This window comes from Leopardus geoffroyi, chromosome C1 (genome assembly GCF_018350155.1).
Source record: "Leopardus geoffroyi isolate Oge1 chromosome C1, O.geoffroyi_Oge1_pat1.0, whole genome shotgun sequence".
In the NCBI taxonomy this organism is placed as follows: Eukaryota; Metazoa; Chordata; class Mammalia; order Carnivora; family Felidae; genus Leopardus; species Leopardus geoffroyi.
The window spans coordinates 52344680-52368273 of record NC_059328.1 but is presented as its reverse complement, the minus strand read 5'-3'; the positions used below and the strand labels follow the sequence as shown (position 1 = coordinate 52368273).

At 41.6% G+C, this 23594-nt stretch overlaps 1 protein-coding gene across 3 annotated transcripts in view; it reads right to left on the bottom strand.

The window, feature by feature from the left end:
- Positions 1–23594, bottom strand: part of PGM1 (phosphoglucomutase 1) — a 65024-nt gene that overhangs the window by 21565 nt on the left and 19865 nt on the right. Inside the window, exons 1-6 of one of the 3 annotated variants that reach the window (XM_045477672.1) lie at positions 15064–15445; positions 9280–9442; positions 8787–8933; positions 7191–7316; positions 3934–4124; positions 2489–2643 (exon numbers count right to left, since the gene is read on the bottom strand). In XM_045477672.1, the coding sequence (XP_045333628.1) occupies positions 2489–2643; positions 3934–4124; positions 7191–7316; positions 8787–8933; positions 9280–9442; positions 15064–15363 (1082 nt within the window). In that variant the 5' untranslated portion in view covers positions 15364–15445. Of the gene's footprint in view, positions 1–2488; positions 2644–3933; positions 4125–7190; positions 7317–8786; positions 8934–9279; positions 9443–15063; positions 15446–23594 lie in introns of those variants that run through there. The other 2 variants (XM_045477671.1, XM_045477673.1) reach the window with 2 other exon arrangements.

Below are 23594 nucleotides of genomic sequence, written 5' to 3'. Positions count from 1 at the left end.
AGCGAAATGTGCAAGGCTATTTTTTTAGGCTATTTAGTGTTTTGGTTAGAGACTGCATTTATACCCATTCCATAAAGAACAAAAGAATGACGTTTTGATGCACTTATAATCACAGAATCATAGAATATTGAGTTTAGGGGGTCACCATTTTACAGAAAAGGAAACAGGGTCTAGGATGTTATGTGACCAGCCCAAGGTCACGCAGCCAGGATGACCAATGGCCTGCTATTCAGGTGCCCCGTCAATGCTCCTTTCATTTCACCAGAGGCCCAGAAAGGACAGGGTGCAGTAGGTCTCCCATTTGTAGTGACTTCCTTGGTCCTCTCTCGCCTCTAACACATCTTTTACTCCTATATATCTGTAGACTATTTAAAACCTTTAAGTGATCTCTTTTTAAAAGATCCCTTTCCCTCTGAAAAGTAAGACTAATCTACATTTCATTCACTGTTTTAATAAGTTCTGCTTTCCAGAATGCTTGCCTTATTACTAGCAAAGTAATGTCATGTTTAGATTCTAACATCTGAGGAAAATTAAATCCATAATTTTGAAAGTGAAAGTACAATAAACCTTTACCTGGGTAATGAGATATTTCCATTGTGGTTCTATGTGTATTATCGATTTTTTCCAAAAATTAGAATTAAGCTGCTCTTGGATGACACAGACGTGATTTCAGGATCTGCTAGGTCTAATTACAACAGCCTGGCCGAGATCAGCTCACAACTTCAGATGCAGGATGTGGAGGCAGAAGCACCAGCCTCTAATTCTAGCTCTGATTTAGCTGTGGGGTCCTCGACAAGACAGCTAACCTCTCTGACCTTCAGGTCCCTCTTCTTTAGGGTAAGGATTGCTGTGGCTCTGTGTAGACTAGAAATCACTCTATGAATATTAGTCATTACCTTCTTCTTAGCTGAAGGGAAGTCAGCACTAATTCTGTAACACACACATATGCGTGCACACACACACACACACACACACACACAGTGGGAAACTACTACATGGCCCAGCTGGGCCAATTAGGAGCCACGGTTCTGGGTTCAAATCCTCACTCGGCCATTTACTAGCTGGGTGACTTTGAGCAAGTTACTTAATATCTTTGTCCTTTTGTTTTCCCACCTGTAAAGCAGGGCTATAGATAAAATTGACCTCGTGAGGTTGTTCTGAGAATTAAATGACTTCAAACATAAAATACTTAGTGTCTCACACAAGGCAATGTTCAATAAATACTAGTTATTACTATAAGAACCTAGATGTATCCATTCTGCTTTCTTCTCTGACCTTGACCTTTTATTCAGTCACTCATTCCTTATCCATTCATTCTGCAAACATTTGCTGGGCATCTAACATGTTCTAATTAACATTCTTCCTAGTCCTCATTTATTATTTCTTATATTTTTCAATTGTTTTAGATGTGATCTCACAAGCCACCTCAAAGCCTTTGTAAATGAGGGGATATGTAATAAATAGATAAACAAATAAGCAAATCAGAGATATCAAGTGTTTATTGTCACTGGGTCCTTTCTTTCTCATAAAAACTGAATTTTCTTTGATTTTCTTTAACTATTTGAGCTTTCTATCTATTTGGATTTGGGATAAATGAACATTTGTTGTGTTTGTGCATGGATGGGCATCCAGCCAGGGATGGATGGGAAATGTTTCTTTATACACTGATCTTATTTCAGATTGCTCTCTCACTCTAACTGTGTGCACACCTGCTAAAGGACAGTGATGATTCTCTAGAACGATGTCTTTGGTACAACGGGGCTGCCATCTGTACATTTCTTCATTAACATTCAGTGGTTCATTTCCTAAAAAGGTGTCTGTATGGGGGCGTGTGTGGTCTACTATGTGCCAGGCATACTATGGACAGGCAAAGTTTAGGACAGAGAATAAGACAATCTTTTCTCTGTAGAAGTTTATAGTCTAGCAGGGCAGACAGTCAAGCAAACAAGCTATCAGAACAGGGTGGTAAGTGCTGGAATGGAAGAAGTGCAGTGTAGTAAGGAAGCACAGAGAGGGGGATATCTAATCCAGAAAAAGCCCACCCATTCCTTCATTAAACAAACACTTATATCTGGAATATAAAAACAAAACAAAGAGACTCTTAAATAGAACAAATTGGCGGTTCCCATAGGGGAGGGTGGTGGGGGAATGCTAAAAGAGGTAAAGAGGATTAAGAGGTACAAGTCACAGAGATGAAAAGTACAGCATAGGGACTATAGTCAGTACTACTATAATAACACTGCATGGTGACAGATGGGGATGACACTTATTGCGGTGAGCATTGAGTAATATACAAAACTGTTCAATCAATGTGTTGCCCACCTGAAACTAACAAAACATTGCATATTAATTATACTTCAATTTAAAACAATTTAATAAAACAAACATTTAGCACATACTATGCATCAGATGCCCAGGCTGCAAGGGAAGGAAGACAGTTCCAGACACAGAAGAGCCTGGTGAGGGCCAAGGGACTGGAGAGACCTACCGGTCCAGGGCCCCACTGGTGGGCATGCTGCGGGCAAAGCCTCGGACCCCAGTTTGCTGGAAATACGGAATGCTGAAGATGTTGGCAGCAATGACAGCCACGGAGTCTGAAGGGTTGACAAAGAACCCGTGCTTGCCCAGAATCATGTTTCGATCCTTTGAGAGATGGAGGATTCAAAAGAAGAGCTTTTAATCAAACTGCTGGAAAAACAATCTTACATGGGGAGGGAGGGAATGGGGAAGGGTAATAAAACTCTAATTTATAAAACTTAAAACTGATACCTTTATTCCTACTGGGTTCTAAACACTGGACTTTGTTTCTAACGGATCTATACGGTGCCACTGCACCAAAGGCATCCCCATGCCAAAAAACTAAAACTGTTTTCAATTAAGTGTATGCACAAACTCCTTCTGAACAAAAACTCTGTTCTCCCTCCAGAGGCCAGCTGACTTTAACCTCCCAGACCTCTTCCAAACTCTGGAATCCATCACCTCTCTCCCAGAGGAGAGAAGAGATCGAAACAAGAGAGAAAATGTTGGCTATTCACATAGTTTGGTGGGTCTACCAGACATCTTTTGAGGAACAAAGCAGACTTCTTCAGGAAAGGGCACCTAAATCACGGTCCCGCCATTGGATACAGGACCCAGCAAAACATGCTGCCACCTTCACTGCTTCCTTGATGCCTGGTATGCAGGAAATACTCAAGTAACTCAGCATATGGAGGAAAAAACTCTCATCACACACTGCTGCAGAAAGATGCATTGCAAAATAGTCTCTTCAGGGGTCCTTTTCATTTTTCAAAATTTTGATATGGAGAAATTTGATTTTTAGGAAGTAATGAATTCTAGCTGAATTTAAAGGACAAGAGCAGTAAAAATATTTTTTCAGCTAAGGAAATACATGTAGTGCCTCTCTCTGAGATACCAAGAATACAAAACCACTTAAATTACATCTATCCTTTGTCTGCTATGTATTCACCAATGTAAATAAAACAGCCTGCTTAGTAAAAGTATTAATTGTAGAGAAGTAATAAAAGGTGTATTCTCTCATTATAGTTTTATCACTCAACCAATGAGAATGAACAAATGGATATATTTTAAGGCCAAAATGCTTTCCAGGGGTTGAATAAACCTAGGATGGGTTTCTAGAACCAGACCAGCTCATGAAGCACCATTCCATCGTAACTGAGCCCTGATCACCCTGCCACTCTTAGAAAATCTGAATGTCTAAAATTAAGCACATGGGTTACATTTCAAGGACTCATTTATGTTCAAGAGGGTCTTCTAACAATTTAGCCCTGACCCTATGGTGCAATAAGGACTCCTCGACTATCACTCATTCACCGAGCCCACAAGACCTGACAGAAGCAGCTTGCTTCTTCCTCCTTTGTAGGAACAAAGGGTACTGGCCTATACCAGAGTTCACTTCAATGCACTTGTACCCACCCCATCTCCATCAAAAGCAGCCCCAAAGTCGTGCTCTCCTGTCTTCATGGTCTCCACCAGGTCAGCAGCGTAAGTGAGGTTGGGGTCAGGGTGGTGGCCTCCAAAGTCTTCCAGAGGAACACAGTTAACTGCTGAGTTCGCAGGGGCACCGAGTTCTTCACAGAGGATCTTCTTCACATATGGTCCCACGACTACGTAAAATGTGAAATGAAGAATCAGAAAATAGAACTTATTAAAGTATTAGAAGACTGGGGGAGGAGGTGGAGGTGTTCTAAGGAGAATGGCATGGACAATGAGAACATGAAAACCATATTCAGGGGCCAGTGGAAAGGTAAGACTCACTAGGATAGAAGGTTTTGCAAAAAGAAATAATGAGAGATTCGGTTGGAAAAGGTGGGGCTAGTTGATGAAGGAGAATGGGGCAAGGGAGGGGAGTTAACTTCTATGAAGGCCCTACTATAACCCTTTGCAACCATTTTCTCACTCTTTCAAAAACAAAAAAAAGCTCACAATGCGGTAGAGCTTAGTGCTTAAGAGCTTGGACTCTGGAATCAGAATGCATGGATTCAACTCCCAGCTCAGTTAATCACTGACTGTACAACTTTGGTAAAGTTATTTAATCTCTGTGTGTCTCCATCTACCCTATCTGCAAAATGAGGATAATAACAGTAGCTACCTAACAGGGCTGGTGTGAGGATTCAATGAGTTAATAAATATGAAGCCCTGAGAACAGAACCTGGCACGTAGGTTATAAATGTTTGCATTATGATTATCACCTCTACTTTATAGATAAGAAAACTGGTCTGAGATGAAGCCATTTGCCCAAACTTACATATCTAGTAGGAGTGGGAGCTGGGATTCAGAGCCCTAATCTCTTAACTGTATCCAGCTATAGGACAAACTGGTTAAAAACACAAACAACAAACCAAAACAACAACAACAACAACAACAACAAAAAGAGGGGTGCCTGGGTGGCTCAGTTGGTTAAGCTTCCGATTTCAGCCTAGGTCATGATCTCATTGTTCCCGAGTTCGAGCCCTGCATCGGGCTCTGTGCTGACACCTCAAAGCCTGGAGCCTGTTTCAGATTCTGTGTGTGTGTGTCTCTCTCTCTGCCTCTCCCCCACTCATGCTGTATCTCTCTCTGTCTCAAAAATAAATAAAACATTAAAAAAAAAACGAAGAAGAAAGAAAAACAGAACTACCAACCACAGGAAAAAAGCGGTCACATACTTTTATGGTGACATTTTATACAACTACCAAGAACCTTCATCTCTAATATGCTAAGAATGTGTTTTCATCAAGGAAGGTACTGACACCCATAGAAGCCACAGAGATCAGAACAGTGGAGAATATGTTTCTCCAGTGATTGGGGCCACATGTTAAGGATACTATGGACACACCACAGAAAAAGGTCAAGGCAGCCAGGGAGGTGAAGGATATAGAAACTGAGGCGTTAAAGGAATACCTGAATGGCCAGGAGAATGAAGTATACTTCATGACCAGCTTTTCCTACCCCATCTACCACCACAAGCCCTTTCTTTTTATTTATTTATTTATTTTTTATTTCAAGTTTTTATTCAAGCTTCAGTTAGTTAACATATAAAGCCTATTCTTAAGCCATTCTCCTCATTTTTCTAACATAACATCTTTTAAGCCTTCATGTCTTTGCTACAGCCATTGCCTCAGCTGGAAATGACTACCCTAGATCCCTCTTTCATGAAAGAGTTGGTTGCCAACTTCTTCCAGGAAATCTTTCTTGATACGGCTAGTCAAGTTATGCCTTCTTTCACACCCCAAAGAGAATACTTGAAATTTTATCTAACCCTCATTTTGTTGGCCTGGCGGTAGTTTTTGACCCATCCCATCTCCCCAGGCATTGCAAGCTCTTTGAAGGAAGTCTTCTGCTGAGTCCCAGCCCACCACCCCCCTATGCACACATGTAGTAGGTACTCAATACATACTTGTTGAATACTTTGAAATGACAGAATAGCTTTTGTCTAAATAAGGAAGTAGACCCATTCTGTGAGACTCCAGAGGCAAGCTAGGACTCAACAGTAAAGTTCCAAGGATAGAAGATATCAGCCCACTGAAAGAAGGTTTTTTGTTTTTGTTTTACAGAGAAAGGGGGAAGGAGAGTGAGTGGGGGAGGGGCAGGGGGGAAAGGGAAAGAGAATCTTAGGCAGGCTCCATGTCCAGCACAGAGCCCAATGCCGGGCTTGATCTCGCGATCTGAGCAGGAATCAAGAGTTGGATGCTCAACTGACTGCCACAGAAGAAGGTTTTCTGTGGTTTTACAGGGTAACAGGAGGCCCTGAACAACATCATTGAGAGGGTTCAATCACAGACAGAAAGCTCTCCCCACTAGGGAAAATCCTTCCCACTCAAAGATTCTAAAATTCTAAATTTATTACAAAACAAATAAACAACCTAAGTGCTTGGAATTCCCATATTCCAACATGTGAGAAAGTTTCATGGTTCTGATTCACAATGATGGCTGCTATCTCTGCTGACCTGGCCATGCACCCAGAGAGGAAGAAGAGGGAGAGATACCCAACTGTTGTTCTGGAATTTAATCCTCAGCTTGCTCTTGTAGGCTCTGCTCTTCTAAGAAAAGGTACATGTGGGGGCAGCTGAGTGGGGTATGGGACTCACAAGCATGTTTACTTCATCTAGCAAATGATACCTCCCCCTTGGAATAGATGGGGGTGTGCAGGAAGAATGTAAGGTATCTTCTGAGGGGAAGGAAGAGTCCATAAAAACAGTTGCATGTTATTCAAGGCCTGATACTTAATGTGGAAACTCTGACCTTCGCACTACCTTACCATGAGGAATGTCTCTCCTATTTTTGCTGTGTACAGTTAGATTTTCATCTATGTGAATAATGCTCTGAAATGGTTGCAAAATCACTATTTAAAAACCATGAAACAGGGGCGGCTCAGTTAGTTAAGTGTCCAACTTCAGTTCAGGTCATGATCTCACAGTTCATGAGTTCGAGCCCTGCGTCAAGCCCTGTGCTGACAGCTCACAGCCTGAAGCCTGCTTTGGATTCTGTGTCTCCCTCTCTCTGCCCCTCCCTTGCTCACACTCTGTCTCTCTCTCTCTCTCTCTCTCTCAAGAATAAACAAACATTAAAGAAAATCAATAAAAACCGTGAAACAGTCTTGAGAAAAGGCTTGTTAAAGCATCACGATATGCAAGGTAAAAAGCAGCTCCGTATCTTTGAGAGAAGGGAAGGGAAGAAAACTGGCTCCTTACCTCCATGCATGGCATCTATACGAATCTTTAGTCGGTTTGGACCAGAAAGCAGTTCCTTCAGTGCGTTGAAATCAAAGATGTTTCTCAGCATTGTAGCATAAGCTTCCACAGAGTCCACAATTTCCACTGTGAGAACAAGCAACATTAAAAGATGGGGGAGCCAAAACACATGAAGAAATTGTATCCTCTGAAATGATTCTACTGCTGTAAACCCACAATAGCTATTTTAAAAGGACAATTATCGAGGAATGTGTTCCAATGTTCCCGGGCTGTCACATGATCTCTTACTCAGTACCAACCATTTTCCTGAGAGGTAAATGTTATTAGTTCTATTTTATAGACAAGAAGATGAGAAAGCTTAAACTCTGAAAGGCTGAGTAACTTGCCCACATAGCTGGGATGGGGCACACAAGAGATTCGGACAGGGGTTTGCCTGGCTAGAAGCTCAGCTATGCTGCCACATTGACTCTTTGCCCATCACCATGAGAAGTATATTTTGGTGTCATAAATAACAGAAAATGTAAGGCCCGCTTTTCTTTCCTTTTTCTAGGCCCACTGCCATAAGACTTATTAATGGTAAAAAGCAGAAAAAATTTTTTTTAACAAACCACTTTTCACACGCACTGCTAAAGGAGTAAGACAAATATAAGAACTTAGTCTTGCTGCCCTCGTTGGATGTCAGGGCACATCTGAACATTTTCAAAACATTAAGAGTTTAAGAAATTTCCTACTGGTGTTTTCCAAGCCCTAAGAATGTCTTCAAGATGTTCCAAGGCACCGCTTTATCTTTGTTAGGGTGCGACTGCCAGCTCTCGATGGGTAGGTTCAAACAAAGAAATGTTTGCCATAAAATGGCAATCCAGAGGACAGAGTACACGTTGGAACGGTCAAAACGTAAGTCGCATTACTAACCACCTCACCCTTGTTGTGTTGATATGAACAATGTTATAAACCTTTACTCCAACAATTATTAATACCTTGGCATTCTACCCCTGCTGCCTATGCAGGGAGTTTCAATTTAGCCCCCTGAATGGCTTACTTTGATTTCACTGAATATTAAGGCAGGAAAAATGAAGAATCAAAGCCCAGGCTTTGGAATCCTTCACACCTGAGTCTGAATCTGGTTTGCTACTCACTCACTATAGGACCTTGAGCCTGAGATGTAAGCTCTTCTCAACTTTTGTTTCCTCACAGGGAAAAAGTGAATACAGATAGTGCTGCCTTCACAGGGCTCTCTAAGAATAAAGTGGGATAATGCTTGTTGAGAGTTTGGCACGTAACAAAAGCTCAATAAAAGTTAGCTATGAGTGTAATCTTACAGGTCTTCTAGTCAAGGCTATTCATTTAATAGGTATGGAAGGCAAGGCCTAGAAAGTTGGAAATGCTGCACCCAAAGTCACACGGCTGATTCCTGGCAGGGCCCAGAGAGCCCAGGTCTCTAGGCTCCTAGACCCAATTCCAGACCTGCTAAACAATGCATGCAAAGCTTAGTGACCACAGTCTTTCCAAAACTGAAGATCTACTTTATTAAAACTTGGAAAGTCCAACTGCTCAAGGTGGAAATAGGGGGGCAAGAGGGGAGGAAAGTCAACATGCCTGTGAATGGTTTGAACTTGTTTTCCAAGTCAAACTGCTGCTTTCCCAGAACTCCAAGGTCTATTTTCAGGTCAGGGCAAATTGCATATTCTTCAATTGTCTTGCTGATTTGGAAGATTTTATCAGTTATTGCTTCTGGAGCAGGACCTGGAAATCAAACAGCGAACCATGGGGTCATTTTGTGGGACTGACATGAAAATACAAAGAACACAGAGCTCGTCAACTCCTCTTCACTCACACATTTGCCATTTCATCATTTAGACAGCAAAGTATCAAAATTGTCTAAAAGAAAAGTACCATGTTAATGATGATTTGTGCATGGCTTCTCATATTCAGGGACGAAAGGATGAGAAGCATTCCACTTTCACCAAAATGAAACAAAGAACCCCCTTGTTAAGGATCAGAACCAGAACACTGGCCTTCCAAGGCCTTGGTTATTGGTTTATCCTAATGAACATAAATGGACTATCCTTCAAAATGACAGCAAACTCACCTCCATTGGAAATATTAAATTTGATTCCAAAATCTCCATTGGGCCCTCCCGGGTTGTGGCTGGCTGTCAGAATGATCCCACCAATGGCTTTGATCTTTCTAATGATGCAGGATACAGCAGGGGTAGAGAGGATCCCATTCTGCCCAATAACCAAGCGACCAATCTAAGAGAAGAAATCCAGACACACACTTTAACACCAATAAACCCAGAACTACTGCACAGAAACAACAGAATAGGCAGAGGAACAAAGAAGTGAACCAGAAAAGATGTTCTTTAATGAACATCCACAGCTTGGATTACTATTATTTTATTACAAAGTAGAATACTGTGTTGAATAACATTATTATTGAAGTAGAATCAGCATTGCTGAACAAGGCCATCCCTTCAGATAGTTTTTGGGGACTTTATAGTTTTAAGATAGTATATGGTCTGGGGGAGCTATAAGGCTCTGGCAAGAAAACACAGAGTATTTGAAACACAGTCTTTCCAGACCAGGTTCATAATTTTCCCTGAAACATTGTTAGAAAACCCACATTTTTATCCAGTTCAATCATACTTTTAAACCACACTGGGGGAGGATATAAATTTAGCTAGTTAAAGATCCTACCCAAAGAGAAGCCTTTTTTGTAAACTAAAAAAAAAAAAAAAAAAAAATTAAGTAAAAAGGGCAAGCTTTACATTGAAGAGTTTTACAAAATCTGTCTCATAAATTTATCTTTCCTGTCAAGACTTGATTTTGATATGGTGGTCTCCCCAAAGCAGGATACACCTACCTATGTGAGGGTGTATGTGGATTGCCTCCTGGCCCTAAGGCAGAAGGTGCTGGGGGTTATTACTGAGTAAACCGGCCAGAACCACCCACAGGGAAGGGCTACAGGTGGCACTTCACTGCATTCTTAACTTGCCTTCCCTTATCTCTCACAGATGCTATCAGCATGGCTCCTAAATCTTCCTTCGCTAAAATGTAATTTATATTTGTTTCAACATGACCCACGTTGGGAAAGAAGGAAGAAGTTCTATCAGTTCCTTGAACATACTTGGAGAAAATGCAGCCACTACATAAATAGATTTATAAAATGAGGAGTCTGTGCCCTCCTTCCATTCTCCCTTCTGAGAGAAGGGACAGGAATGTTTTTGAATTTTCCATTTGTTATTTCTTTTGGCCCCACCTAAATAAACATGCTTAAAGAAATGACTTATGGTGGAAGATGTGTCTGATGATACCTGGAATCTGGTAAAGTTTGTCTGGGACTGTTACCTTTGCCACACTATAAGTTACTGAAAACTTGACAACCCCTCCACTGTCAACCACCTCCCAGGAAGTAGCCTGGCTCTCATTTGTCCATCTCGGAACAGTTTTTGTTACACTAATACATTTGTTATGCCCTGCCTCCCTCAGAAAGTGGTAATGACCAGGGTAGGTGCTATAACTAGTCTCCTCCATAGACTAGAGGGACCAGCAGATGGTGTGAAATCAATATTAATGATTATCACTGGGCACAGAGTGCTTTCTAAAAACCCATGGCATTTTTGGGGCGCCTGGGTGGCGCAGTCGGTTAAGCGTCCGACTTCAGCCAGGTCACGATCTCACCATCCGTGAGTTCGAGCCCCGCGTCGGGCTCTGGGCTGATGGCTCAGAGCCTGGAGCCTGTTTCCGATTCTGTGTCTCCCTCTCTCTCTGCCCCTCCCCCGTTCATGCTCTGTCTCTCTCTGTTCCAAAAATGAATAAATGTTGAAAAAAAAAATTTAAAAAAAAAAAAAATAAAAAAAAAAATAAAAACCCACGGCATTTTCAATTAATTCCCATATATGTTCCCTAGTACTGTTGTGTAGATGAAGAAGCTGAGGTCCAGAGTTATGATGCTGCCCATTTGTCGATTCTTCCATCCATCCAAAAGCAATCACAACAAGTGCTTATGGAAAGGTGGTATGGGAGGCACTGGGATAGACGACAGGACAAGGTCACATGGCAAATTAGTGGCCATAGCTGGGAGAAGCACTGAAACCTGCCTCAATACAGAGAGAAGAGTAACAACTCACCCTTCTAGCACTTTCCAGGTGTGGTTCTGATAAAGTGAGAATTTATGGTGGAGTAGTTGTGTAATTTTAACAGGAGGGCCTTAATTAAGAAAGGCAATTTAATCAGTCAGAGTGGCTGGTGGAGTTATCTGGAAATTGTACTTGCGCATCAAGCATACTGACTTTTACTAGGGGTTTATATGTATTTTGTGTGGAAAGGGAGACTGATAAATGAATCTTAAGCTGTACCACCCAGGTCACCCCTTATTCTACCATTCTGTATGGTAAGATCTGCAGTCAGTAATGGTCCAAGACTGAGGGGATAATACCAGGGGTAAGAGTAGGAAAGTCAAGAGACAGAAAGGAGGTCTGCAGTACCTTCTTTCTCTTGAGCCCAAGAAGAGGTACAGCTGGTCAAAGTCTCTCCTCCAGAGAAGACCCTCTCCTGTGAATCACCCTCAGGAATATTAATCCTCAACCTGATACTGAGGAGATATTACCCACCTTCCTTTAACAATGTCTAGAGCATTGCAACAGCTCCTGACTCAATCCCCCCTTTCTCTCTCCCACCTGTACCTCCCTTACTCTGCTCTGGCTGAATCCATCCTTCCAACTCAGGACCACCTAGTTCATCTGTTTTAAACCATAGTTCTTACTATGTCCTGCCTCTACTCAAAAACCTTCCCTGTACAATACAATCCAGAAATTCCAATTCTAGCTATTGACACAAAAGAAAGCAAGGACTGAAACAGACAACTTGCACACCCATGTTCATTGCAGAATTAATCACAATAGCCAAAGGCCCATCAACAAATGATGGTATATACATATACAAAATATGGTATATACATATGATGGAATATTATTCATCCTGAAAAAGGAATGAAATTCTGATACATGCCACAATATGGATGAACCTTGAAAACACTATATACTAAGTAAAATAGGCCAGACACATATGGACAAGTATTGGATGATTCGATTTACATGAGGTACTTAGACGAGGCAAACTCATAGGCAGAAAGTAGAACAGAGGTTGCCAGGGGCTGAGGGAGGGGAAATGGGAAGTTATTGTTTAGTGGGTATAGTGTTTCAGATGGGATGAGAAAAAAGTTCTGGAAAAGGATAATGGTGATGGTTGCAGAATATTGTGAGTATAATTAATACCACTGAAGTGTGCACTTAAAAATGGTTGATACACTAAATTCTGTGTTATGTATGCTTTACCACAAAAAATAAAAAATTTTAAAAACAGAAAAAATCTTCCCTGGCTCCCAGTGTCTACCAACTTAGAGATCACTCCGTCTACCCGGTACTGAAAGTCCCCCATCAAACAGCTTTCCCTGCCCTTCCTTCCCCTTCTTGCTACTCTCTCAGAACTCACACTGCCAGGCTGGATACCTCGCTGTCTGCCCAGCATTTGATAGTCAAACATAACAGGAGCAAACTTAATTTTCCTTGCAATTAAAACACCAGGCCTGGTGTTTTCCTATGTTTCACAAAACAAAAACAAAAACAAAAATAAGTTCCATTTTCTTTGCCCTGCTAGTCATATACACATATTCTTATTTCTAAACATATCTCTAAGTTTAAAGCTCTGGAAGCCAAATGAGATATCAGTATTGTAAATGGGGCTCCACCAATGTCTTATTTTATACATTAAAATTTCCTATACTTCTTAGCTCCCAGAAGCATGATGAAAAAAAAAAAAAACTCTCTTGTAAATGCAGACAGCTCTATGTAAATAAAAACAAAAGGAAACTTCTAACAAAGGCAAATTATATTTTACAATCCATAAATGCACAAAATGAAAGTGTAATAAAGAGAAAAAAAAATGATATGATTTCCATTTTAGCTCACAAGGCTGAAAAGTCTTCCGAGAATCAGCCCAAGGGGGAAGTGGGTATCGACAGAGGTGAGGAAGGCACACTGACTCCTACCAAAATCTGTGGCAATACATTATCTTTCCTTTACATTTCCCCCCTAACGCTCTGTCCACAATCAAAGGGACATTAAAATAGTCAGAAATGAGGATATGTTAGAAAAAGAAGAAATCGAACTACCTAGGATTTGATAGGTTTTATCAGATCAAAGTGCTTTATTGGTCCACTCATGTTTTAAGTAATCCAGTTCAGTTGCATGAGTGCTTTAAATGCAATACTATTTTAAATAAAGAATGCCCTTGAGAAGATTTGAAAATATTGCTTGGGCTGCCACAGCTCTAACAAATAGGCAGTTGCCATATTTAGTCAATTATTATCACTTAAATGCATTATTTAGCAAACCTTCAGATCGTAAATCTGAGCAAGTCTATAGGGTCTGCCTGAATTACACATTCCTACCACCTCTTCCACATCCTTCAGCTCCACACAAAAATGAAATGAAGCCAAATATATCACAGCAAAGGGGACAGTGTACCAGATCCACTCAACAATCTAGATATATGCGGAGAAATAATGTTCCTTTCATTCTTTCTCTAAAGATTAAAAGCATCTTATTACCGTTCCCTCCACAGCTCTCCTCAAAGGTGAAATTTATAGCATGTCACATTTTATCTTAAAAATGTGTATGCTTCATAATAATTTCATATTTGAGTGCTTTATCAGCAATTTTTACATGAGAGGCATTCAGATTCTGAAAGTGGGTATGAAGGAAACTTTGCATTATAACTACAATCATTTTTAAATTTCATTTGGTGGTGTGTTTTTGTTTTTAATTTGGGTTTTGCAATCATACCTGCTCGGCGTATTATTGAAATAGACTGACGATGAATGTCTAACATATTTGGTTGCCATGCTAAATTTTTATGTTCTCAGAACCAGAATCACTCCCAGAAAGGAAATACAACAGACTTTTTAAATTTATGAGTTCTGAGGGGCTGTGTGCTCCAAATTATTGCTAAGTATAACCTAAAACACTAAAAATATATTTTTGGTCCCACAGAGGAATCTGCAGAGCAAAAACAGCAATGTCCTGATGCCCACCTTACAGCAAATCAGTGGGACTGTGCAAATTGTTAGATTATCAAGATCAATGCTTTCTGGCACAAGATTCCTTCTGATTTGGTTAATTCAGGCAAGGCAGTTTTTCACAATGCAGAGCTGTTAGCAGAGCCTCCTTATATTATAGTCTTACAGGAGTTATTAACTCTACCCTGCTGCACAAATTCACTGCACACAGGGCTTCTTTGTGTCCAAGGTCATTATAAGCAGGTTCCCCTGTAACAGGTCCTCTTGGTAGGCTTATACCTAACATTTTCCAATCCCCTCCTGGCATTTCTGCATGACTACCAGGATCCACAAACAACAGCATGCCCTGGCTTTTGTTTTCCTGTTTGACAAGTGACTAAACTTCAACAAGGAAGCCATTGAAAGAAAACAAAATCCTCCTCTCTCTACTACTCATTGGAGCTTTCTTACATAGGATAGGGTACCCCTCGGGACTAGTTAGAATGTAGATAAGACAGCTTAAGGCTGGGGGTGTGCTTTAAATGTCTAAAAGGCAACAGGTATTTTTTCAAGCAAGAGGCACAGAGTACAACAAAGAGCCGAACTTACATTCCCATATCCCAATGTGACTAATGTAATTTCAGGAGTAATATTACGAAACACATTCTCTGAAGTCACAATGAAACACTAACTGGATGTTAGTAGAACTGAAGTGTATATAACACACAAATCTGTGTACTCTTGTATATTTCTGCAAAATGAAGAAAGAAACATATGTGGAGAGCCAGAAACATAACAATACTTATCATATACCAACCCCATTAGCGGCCGCCATCTGCACTATTGTTTCTATCGCCGATTTATTAAAATACCTCCCATCTCCACCAACTACCAGTGAGGATCCCTGGCGATCTTTAAGGTCTATGGAAAAAAATAGACTCTGGATGAAATTCTCCAGATAACATGGCTTCGCCTCAAAACAATAGGTTTTCTTCCGTAATCCACTAGTTCCTGGTTTCTGGTCATAGTAGGGAGCAGTAGCAAAAGTCAACAGAGGGAGAGGACCTTCTTCCATTTTTCTGTATTTTCCAGAAATCCATTCATCAAAATCACTCATCTTTCATTTTCACCACTTGGCTCAAAGAGGGTGTCCAGAAAGCAGTCAGGGGTCCTCAAAATAGTCTGTCTGAACCTGAAGCTGTAACAGTGTCATCTGAGTAAGTAAATAGAGGTCGTGCCTGGATGAGGAAGCTGGGTTAATTCCTTGCTGTCGTCACCCCTTGAGAAAAGTTAAGGGCCACACACCCACCCACACCCACACACAAAGCACAACTTCCAAGCTGTTTTGGTGAGGATACTTCTGCCCACATAACCACGTCAGATACTCTTCAATTATTTTTGCTTCATTTCCCCATTAGGTAGCTCCAAAGGATACTGCTTGTGGCAGACGTCAGTCACAAACACCAGATGGCTGCCAGACTCCACTCTCAGAGCCCAGGCAGCGATGGAGCAAGTTCAGTCCCAAGAAGCAGGCTCGTTGTTGAACAGGACGCCCTGGTGTGGCTCCTTACAGCCCTTGAAGCAGAGTCTCTCTGGGCACTCACCACTGAGAAGGCCATCTGCTGCTACAGTTGTTCGATGCCATGTAGCAAGTTAAAGGTCAATCTTAAAATGGAAGTGAGGGATCTCGGTTACCTCTGGTTTCCTTACATCACATCATTTTGATACCCAAGCAATTTTTTACATCTTGCATGCAATTCCAATTGGAAGAAAAACAGATTTATTCATTGCCCACCAAGGATTTAACAAAACAGTATTCAGCTCTTCTATCAAGAAGAAAAGATACCCACAAATACGCCCTGAATGGTCAATAACTTGGTCATTCCCTTGACCTTATGGAAATGTGGGGATGGAGATGCACCAAATCCTTGAAAATGTGGGCAAAACAGGGAGGGGGAAAAACGTATACTTTTCTGAGTGCACGAGGTTTGATCAGGTTATTATCTGGAAAAATAATATGAACATAAGATTACATTTTGTGTCCTCATTTTCTCAGTTTTACACAGACGTGGCTTTTAAGAACACATTTTTAGTGAAGCAGGTTAAATCCTTTCTTTGCATTTGAAGAACCTAAGATGTTTGAAAACATTCTACCTGAATAAAGTTATTATCCAACCCCCATCTGATCCTTAAGATTTTATTAATAATCTACTTAAATGCATACACGTTCTTTACCTGGTTCAGCAGAGGCTGACAATTAAGGAGCTCCGCTGTCAAGGTTTTGGTGAATTTGCTAAGGATGTTTGAAAAGCCAACCAGCACCAGTTACGCCACATGTTTGGAGAGTCTGACATGCATTACAGTCCAGGTTTTCAAGTGAAACATGAATAACCCCTTGATAAACAAAATCCGAGGGCTGCCTGGGTGGCTCAGTTAGTTGGGCATCTGACTTCGGCTCAGGTCATGATCTCACAGTTCATGAGTTCGAGCCCCGCGTCGGGCTCTGTGCTGACAGCTCAGAGCCTGGAGCCTGCTTCGGATTCTGCGTCTCCCTCTCTCTCTGTCCCTCCCCCACTCACACTCTGTCTCTCTGCCTCTCAAAAAAATAAATAAAAATAAACATTAAAAAAAAAAATCTGAGTATTTTTCTGCTAATTTGTCAAGCCAGGTCCAAAAGCCAACAAGACTGGGAGCAGTAGACTGTCCTAAGGCAAGAACGTCCCTGTGGTTCAGGGGCTGCTCTGTGCAGGGCCAGCAGAATGAACAGGCCCAGGAGCTGGAGCCCACTGGCAAGGAAGCCTGGTCTCCTTCACGTGACAAATGGGGCTGGCCCACGTGCAGGGAAGACCTCGAGACATAACATTAAAAAACTGTCACAAGACCAAGTCTATTTAGTTGAAGACCAGTCAGCCAACAGACATTTGTTACAGTTTATTTTGGGGTCTTAGTTTTTAAAAATAAAATTCTCTAGAAATTAATTTATGAGGCAAGCTTGCTGTATGAACAGTAGTTTACATACCTACTGTATTTCAACTTAAAATAAATGCATGCTTGATTCATTTTTTTTTTACAGTTTGGTGCTAAGTTTTCTGGTTTTAGGTACGTTTGCAAACTATACCAGCATATGTGTCTTGACATATTTAATAACAAATCAAGATTTATGAAATAGCAACCCAATAATCTTTTCATTGGGAATAATAGAGCAACCAACCACATAATTGGTAGTTTTCTTAACAAGAAATCCCAGGGTAGACTTAGGGGCATTTGGTCACAAGGGTGCTCCGACATCCCCAGCTGAAGCTTCTCTGCCCATATATTCCAGCATGTTCTCTGCTGGTGGTCTGCCACTCTCTCAGTGCAGCTCTTTCTGAAGCTGGAACCAAGAAAGTATCACTCTTCTGGGTTTTTTTTCCCCACGCATTGATTTTATTTACAGTTTCTGGTTAATGCAAATCAATTTCATAAAATGAGAAGTTATGAAGAATCAAGGCATAATTATGCAAATTCAAAATAGATGTTCAATGCAAAAATTACAAGCATAAAAGTGGGTTTGTTCACAGCATGAGATCCAACAGATCTTGCTTCAAAGGATAGGAATCACTTGTTTTTTTTTTTTTCTTGAAGACTATGGCCACGTCACATGCTAGAACACCTCAGCTTACCAGTGAGGTGTTTTCTCATAGGAACCACAACGTGTTTCTAAAAATGTTTTTTTACACTGTAAAGTGTCCTAAAAGCCGCACTTTTCCAGAATCAAACCCTCTCTTGCACCTAGCACCGGTTGCTAACCATCTAAAAACTGATACAGAAAGTATTCCAAATGTAACTATTCTGATTCTTAAAAGTAAAAAACTTTTACAAGGTAGTTTAGAAAGAAATATTGCAAACCAGTAATGCTGGAGTTCTTCCAGTCTGAACCTTCCACATACTAGATACGCCACCTTAGGGTTGATGTCATTTCAGGATTTTTTAAATCTACCTCCCCTGTAGATCATCTTCATATTTAAAAAAAATATATTTAACACCAGAGGAAACAGAAGTGACTGAGCACCAGGGGATCATATATGCTGAACCCGTGGAATCTGGTCACTAGGTGAACCCACTATACCCCTCTTGCATGGAAATATCTATGTGGGCACATGGACCTTTTTACCTTCCTGTGTATGAGCCAGCCTTCCAGCGAGGCATGGACCGGGGAAGATTCCCTCTCTCACAGCTCTTGCACATGTCAACGAATACCCAGCAATTTAAGTGTACGCTGAAGCTAAGCCCCCAGAGGAAAGAGTTCTATATCCCAGAACAGAGAATAATGTTGTCAGCAACTACATATGCCTGGCACAGTGTTTGTCAATATGCAAAACTAAAGCATCATAGCCCTTGCCCTAGAAAAGCTTCTATTCTAAAAATGGGCCAGAGCCGCAATTTTATGGACACTGTAGAACTCAACCCCATATAAAAATATTACCAGAGGCAGCAATGCTAGATGGACTGTGAAGTGTGGTAAAAAAAAAAAGAAGGGGCATTAAGAACATGAAGCTTCCTACGACGCTCAGACTAAGTGGGGCAGCTATTAAGAAACTCATTTGTTTTAGCTCTCCAGCAAAGGTTGAACTTCATCTTCGGAAACGTTACTGTCGAGCATAGCGAACCCAATTTGGCCTAATGAATTCGCCTGCATCGCCAGTACTCCCTTCACAATGACACAAATTACATTTAAACCATATGGGGGATTTAAGGATTACTCCCTTCAGACAAGGAACTTTCGTACTGGTCTTGGGTCCAATCAATTTCACGACGGCAGAGTTATGAACCCCTTCGCTCCCAGGCTCACAAAGACTCCAGCCCCCATTCTCATCTGCAGGCACCTTCCTAGCAGAACACAACAGAGACTGTAGACTGACTTGCCAATCCTTTCTTCGATCTCTCTTTCTTTCCATCAGTTAAGTACTTATTGGGTAGCTAACTACTATGTCCCAGGCTTCCTGCGAGGGCTGGACCCAGCCCCTGAACAGGTTCACCTCTTCACACCAAGAGCTCTTCTTTAGCTGATGCCACAGTAGTGGACGTGGGGGATGGGCTGTCCACAGTGGTGGAGGCTGTCTCTAGGTGTAAGCACGAGAAAGAATGCTACTAATTGGGTTAAAAGCAGCAGGGATCATCACACCCCCAGCCTGAAGCCCTGCACTTGTGACAGCTGCAGGTGCCTGCCTGAGTGGTTGGGGTGTGTGACCCAAGTGATGGGAAACACTCATTCATTTCTCCCACCAACAGTAAGAAAGCATGTAGTAAATGCCAGCCCCAGGCAAGGCAGTGCAGGACGATGCAAAGACCACAGGTTTAGGAGCCAGATACAACCAGGGCTCAAATCTTTGACTTTAAACTGCATGAGAAATTCAATCTTGAGCAAGTTCCTTAACTGAACTGAGCCTGTAAAATGGGGACAGCTTTCAAGGTTGTCCTGAGAACTGAATCAGGTTACATATGTGAAAACACTTTGTGCTGTGTCTGCCATCTAGTAGATTATCAGTGACTGTTAACCCCTTCACCCTTCCCATCCTCAACCTCCCCGTCTCTAAAATGGGATAATAATACCTGCCTCGCAAGGTTTTTGTGATAACGACCCCACCAAATGTCTATGAAAGTCTTTGTGAACTAGAAAACGATGTAAAGATATGAACTTTTTTTTTTCATATTTGGGAGGTGGAGGAGGAGAGAAAAAAAGTGCATGGGCCTTTGTTCTTAACAAGTTCATGTCAGGGAGAAGCCATCACAGTGTGGGAGCCATGGCCCTGTCCCAGAGGTGCACGCACAGCCCTATGGCTCTTGAGAGGTTGCAGGAATGGGGTGAGACTGCAGAAATAGTTGGGGCAAGATTACAAAGTCTCATGAACCACACTAAAGTTTATTTTGTAGCTGCCGGAAGCTATGGAAACTTTTAAGCGAAAGGAATCTAAACTGATATGTTTCTGGAAAGTTGGCTGGCTGCCAGTGGCACATCAAATAGCTTAGAGGAGAGACTGGAAGATTAGCCAAGGTCGCAAAAAAGGATTCCTTCCTCAGCTGTGGTGGCTCTGAGGATCCTGCTGTTCCTCAGCTGGCTTCCTGTACAAGACTTCCACTTGAATACTTCCAAGCTTTGCCTGTTAAATAAGGAATTTTAATTTATTTTATTTTTTAAAGTTTATTTATTTTGAGAGAGAGAAAGCACAGGCGGGGGACGGGCAGAGAGAGAGGGAGCGAGAGAATCCCAAGCAGGTTCTGAGCTGTCAGACAGACACGGCACGGCGCTCAATCTCACGGTTCACGAGACCATGACTTGAGGTGAAATCAAGAGTCAGGCACCTAACCGACTGAGCCACCCAGGTGCCCCGTGACAAAGAATGTTAAAAGTAAATAAATGCATTTGATTTTCAAATTTGAAATGTTCATAGGAGTTTGAGCAAATGAGTTTATAACTAAGATCACATGCACACACACACACAAAAACCTACCAGCTCACACTGACAACCGAGTCAGTGGAGGAGAAAGAAACAAAGCAGATGTGCCGAGATAAACAGAGAGGGTAGGCAGAGAGTGGCTGCAGGGCTTCCTCCTGCCTCAGGCTCCTGTGAGACCCAACTGTCCACTCCACCCCCGGCTTTCAGGAGGCCCCTCTCTAAACTTATGGAGCCATCCTCTTGGCAACTCACTGCAGTCGGCCTCGCTTCCTAACACGTGCTACTACTTGCCGCTCTTCGCTCTGTTGAGTGGGCCTCAGTGGTGCCTGGCTCCCATCTGGCAGCTCTGAGGCAGGCTCCACCGGCTGGCCCATCCAGGCAAGAAGAGGAAGAGAGCAAAGTCCTTCTCTTTCTCCCTTTCATTTAAAAAAAAAAAATTTCATGTTTATTTATTTTTGAAAGAGAGAATCGCTTCTCGGCATTTTGGCTAAGATCAAGTGTATTTTTGAAAGAGAGAGACACAGTGCAAGCAGGGGAGGGGAAGAGAGAGAGGGAGCCACAGAATCTGAAGCAGGCTCCAGGCTCTGAGCTGTTAGCGCAGAGCCCGAGGCGGGGCTCAAACCCACGAACCGTGAGATCATGACCTGAGCCGAAGTCAGACGCTCAACCAACTGAGCCACCCAAGTGCCCCCCTCTCTTTCTCCCTTTAAGCAACCTCAGTGAACAGTAAGGAGACAGAATATCATTTACTATTAGGGTGAACGTTGGGCAAAATACCTAAGTTCTTGGTGCCCACCTTCTTATATTTAAAATAGGGACTGTAAATAGTACTTACTTAGACTTACTGTGATCGTTTTGCAATATATACAAATATCAAATCATTACCTTGTACACCTACAAGCAATATGATATTACAGGTCAACTATACATCAATGTGTGTATGTGTGTGTGTGTGTGTGTGTGCGCACCAAAACCTGGGAATTATACATCAATTTAAACAATGTATCCTTGGGGCACTTGGGTGGCTCAGTCAATTAAGCATCCAACTTCAGTTTGGGTCGTGATCTTGCAGTCTATGAGTTCAAGCCCTGCATCAGGCTCTGTGCTGACAGCTCAGAGCTTGGAGCCTGCTTCAGATTCTGTGTCTCCCTCTCTCGCTGCCCCTCTCTCTCTCACGCTCTGTTTCTCTCTCAAAAATAAATAAACATTAAAAAAAATTTAAACAATTCATCCTTTAAAGAGAGTTTAAAAAATAAAGAAAAACTAGTATATACTGCATGGTTTTTGCATAAAGATACAATGACTTAATAAATGTAAAGAACTTAGCATGGCTGTGGTGAGCCCTACATAAGGGTTAGCTTTTTTTACTGCCCCAAACCCATCTGAAACTATGTAGCAGTGTTCCATACCTATCAATGGGTATAGTGTTTTAACAGAGTTAGGAAATGTCCTTTAAAGAAATGGAGAAGTTACATTAAACTATAAAGAAGGTACAAGGTCTGAAGAATTCCAAGGGCCATGTGGCTCAAAGCTGTACAGAATCTCAGGTTCAAAAAAGATTCCTGAAGCATATTTTGACATCAAAAACAAACAAAACCACTGCATCAGAGCATACACATCTTTTAGCATCTGTCTGTCATCCATCTGTTTATTCACCCACATATCCAATATCTACTATAAAACTGACTTGCGGGGCGCCTGGGTGGCGCAGTCGGTTAAGCGTCCGACTTCAGCCAGGTCACGATCTCGCGGTCCGTGAGTTCGAGCCCCGCGTCGGGCTCTGGGCTGATGGCTCAGAGCCTGGAGCCTGTTTCCGATTCTGTGTCTCCCTCTCTCTCTGCCCCTCCCCCGTTCATGCTCTGTCTCTCTCTGTCCCAAAAATAAATAAACGTTGAAAAAAAAAAATTAAAAAAAAAAACAAAACAAAAAACTGACTTGCTCCATTCATTTTATCAAACATTGTGCACCACGGGAGGACAGACTCCAGTCATTAAGAAACTTTTGGTCTAAAGAGAGAGATAGATAAATCAACAGATTGTTTTTTTAAAAAACGGGAGTAAGATGGGGCACCTGCGTGGCTTGGTCGGTTGAGCATCCAACTTCGGCTCAGGTCATGATCTCACCATTCATGAGCTCGAGCCCCACATTGGCCTCACTGTTATCAGTGTGGCCATTTCAGATCCTCTGTCCCCTTCTGTCTCTGCCCCTCCCCCGCTCATGCTGGCTCGCTCTCTCTCTCTCTCTGTCTCTCTCTCTCTCTCAAAATAAGTAAATATTTTTAAAAATTAAAAATTAAAAAATTAAAATTAAAAAATGGAGTAATAAGTGCTAATCTGGGAATTCAAGAGGGATTTATGAGCTCCTGAAGGAGAAAGAGAATATAAGAAAGGCATTCCCTACCTCCACAAATGCCATCCTTAATTCATATGATTAAACCTAAAAACAACCTTTGAAGTTGCACAGGGCTTCCTACATATTACTCACTATATACTGCACTGTAAAGAGGGCTCCTGTTTTATTAGAAATTACCAGTATTCAACCATTTTGACCTATAAAAGAGGCCATTTATATGGCTCATATAAAATTTTTATATGTATCTTTTATTTCCTTTTTGGAACACCCTCAAGAAAATTTTCATTTAACTCCCTTAAGAGTATTCATTTGGAGCTAAAAGAGTATCTTTCCATATTCTGGATATTACCAGAAACTATTTATGAAAACCCCTTGGTTTAAAAAAAAATTAAAAATTAATCAATTTAAAAAGTCAATCTAAAGAACTGCTTTATTTTCAAATTCATTCATGGTTGTGTGTTTCCCTCTTGTGGTGGAAAATGGAAAAACATGCAAGATTTCTCATGACCTCACAAGGGGGCGCACTAGCTGGCCCAGCGGCATCGCACAAGTCTAGGGG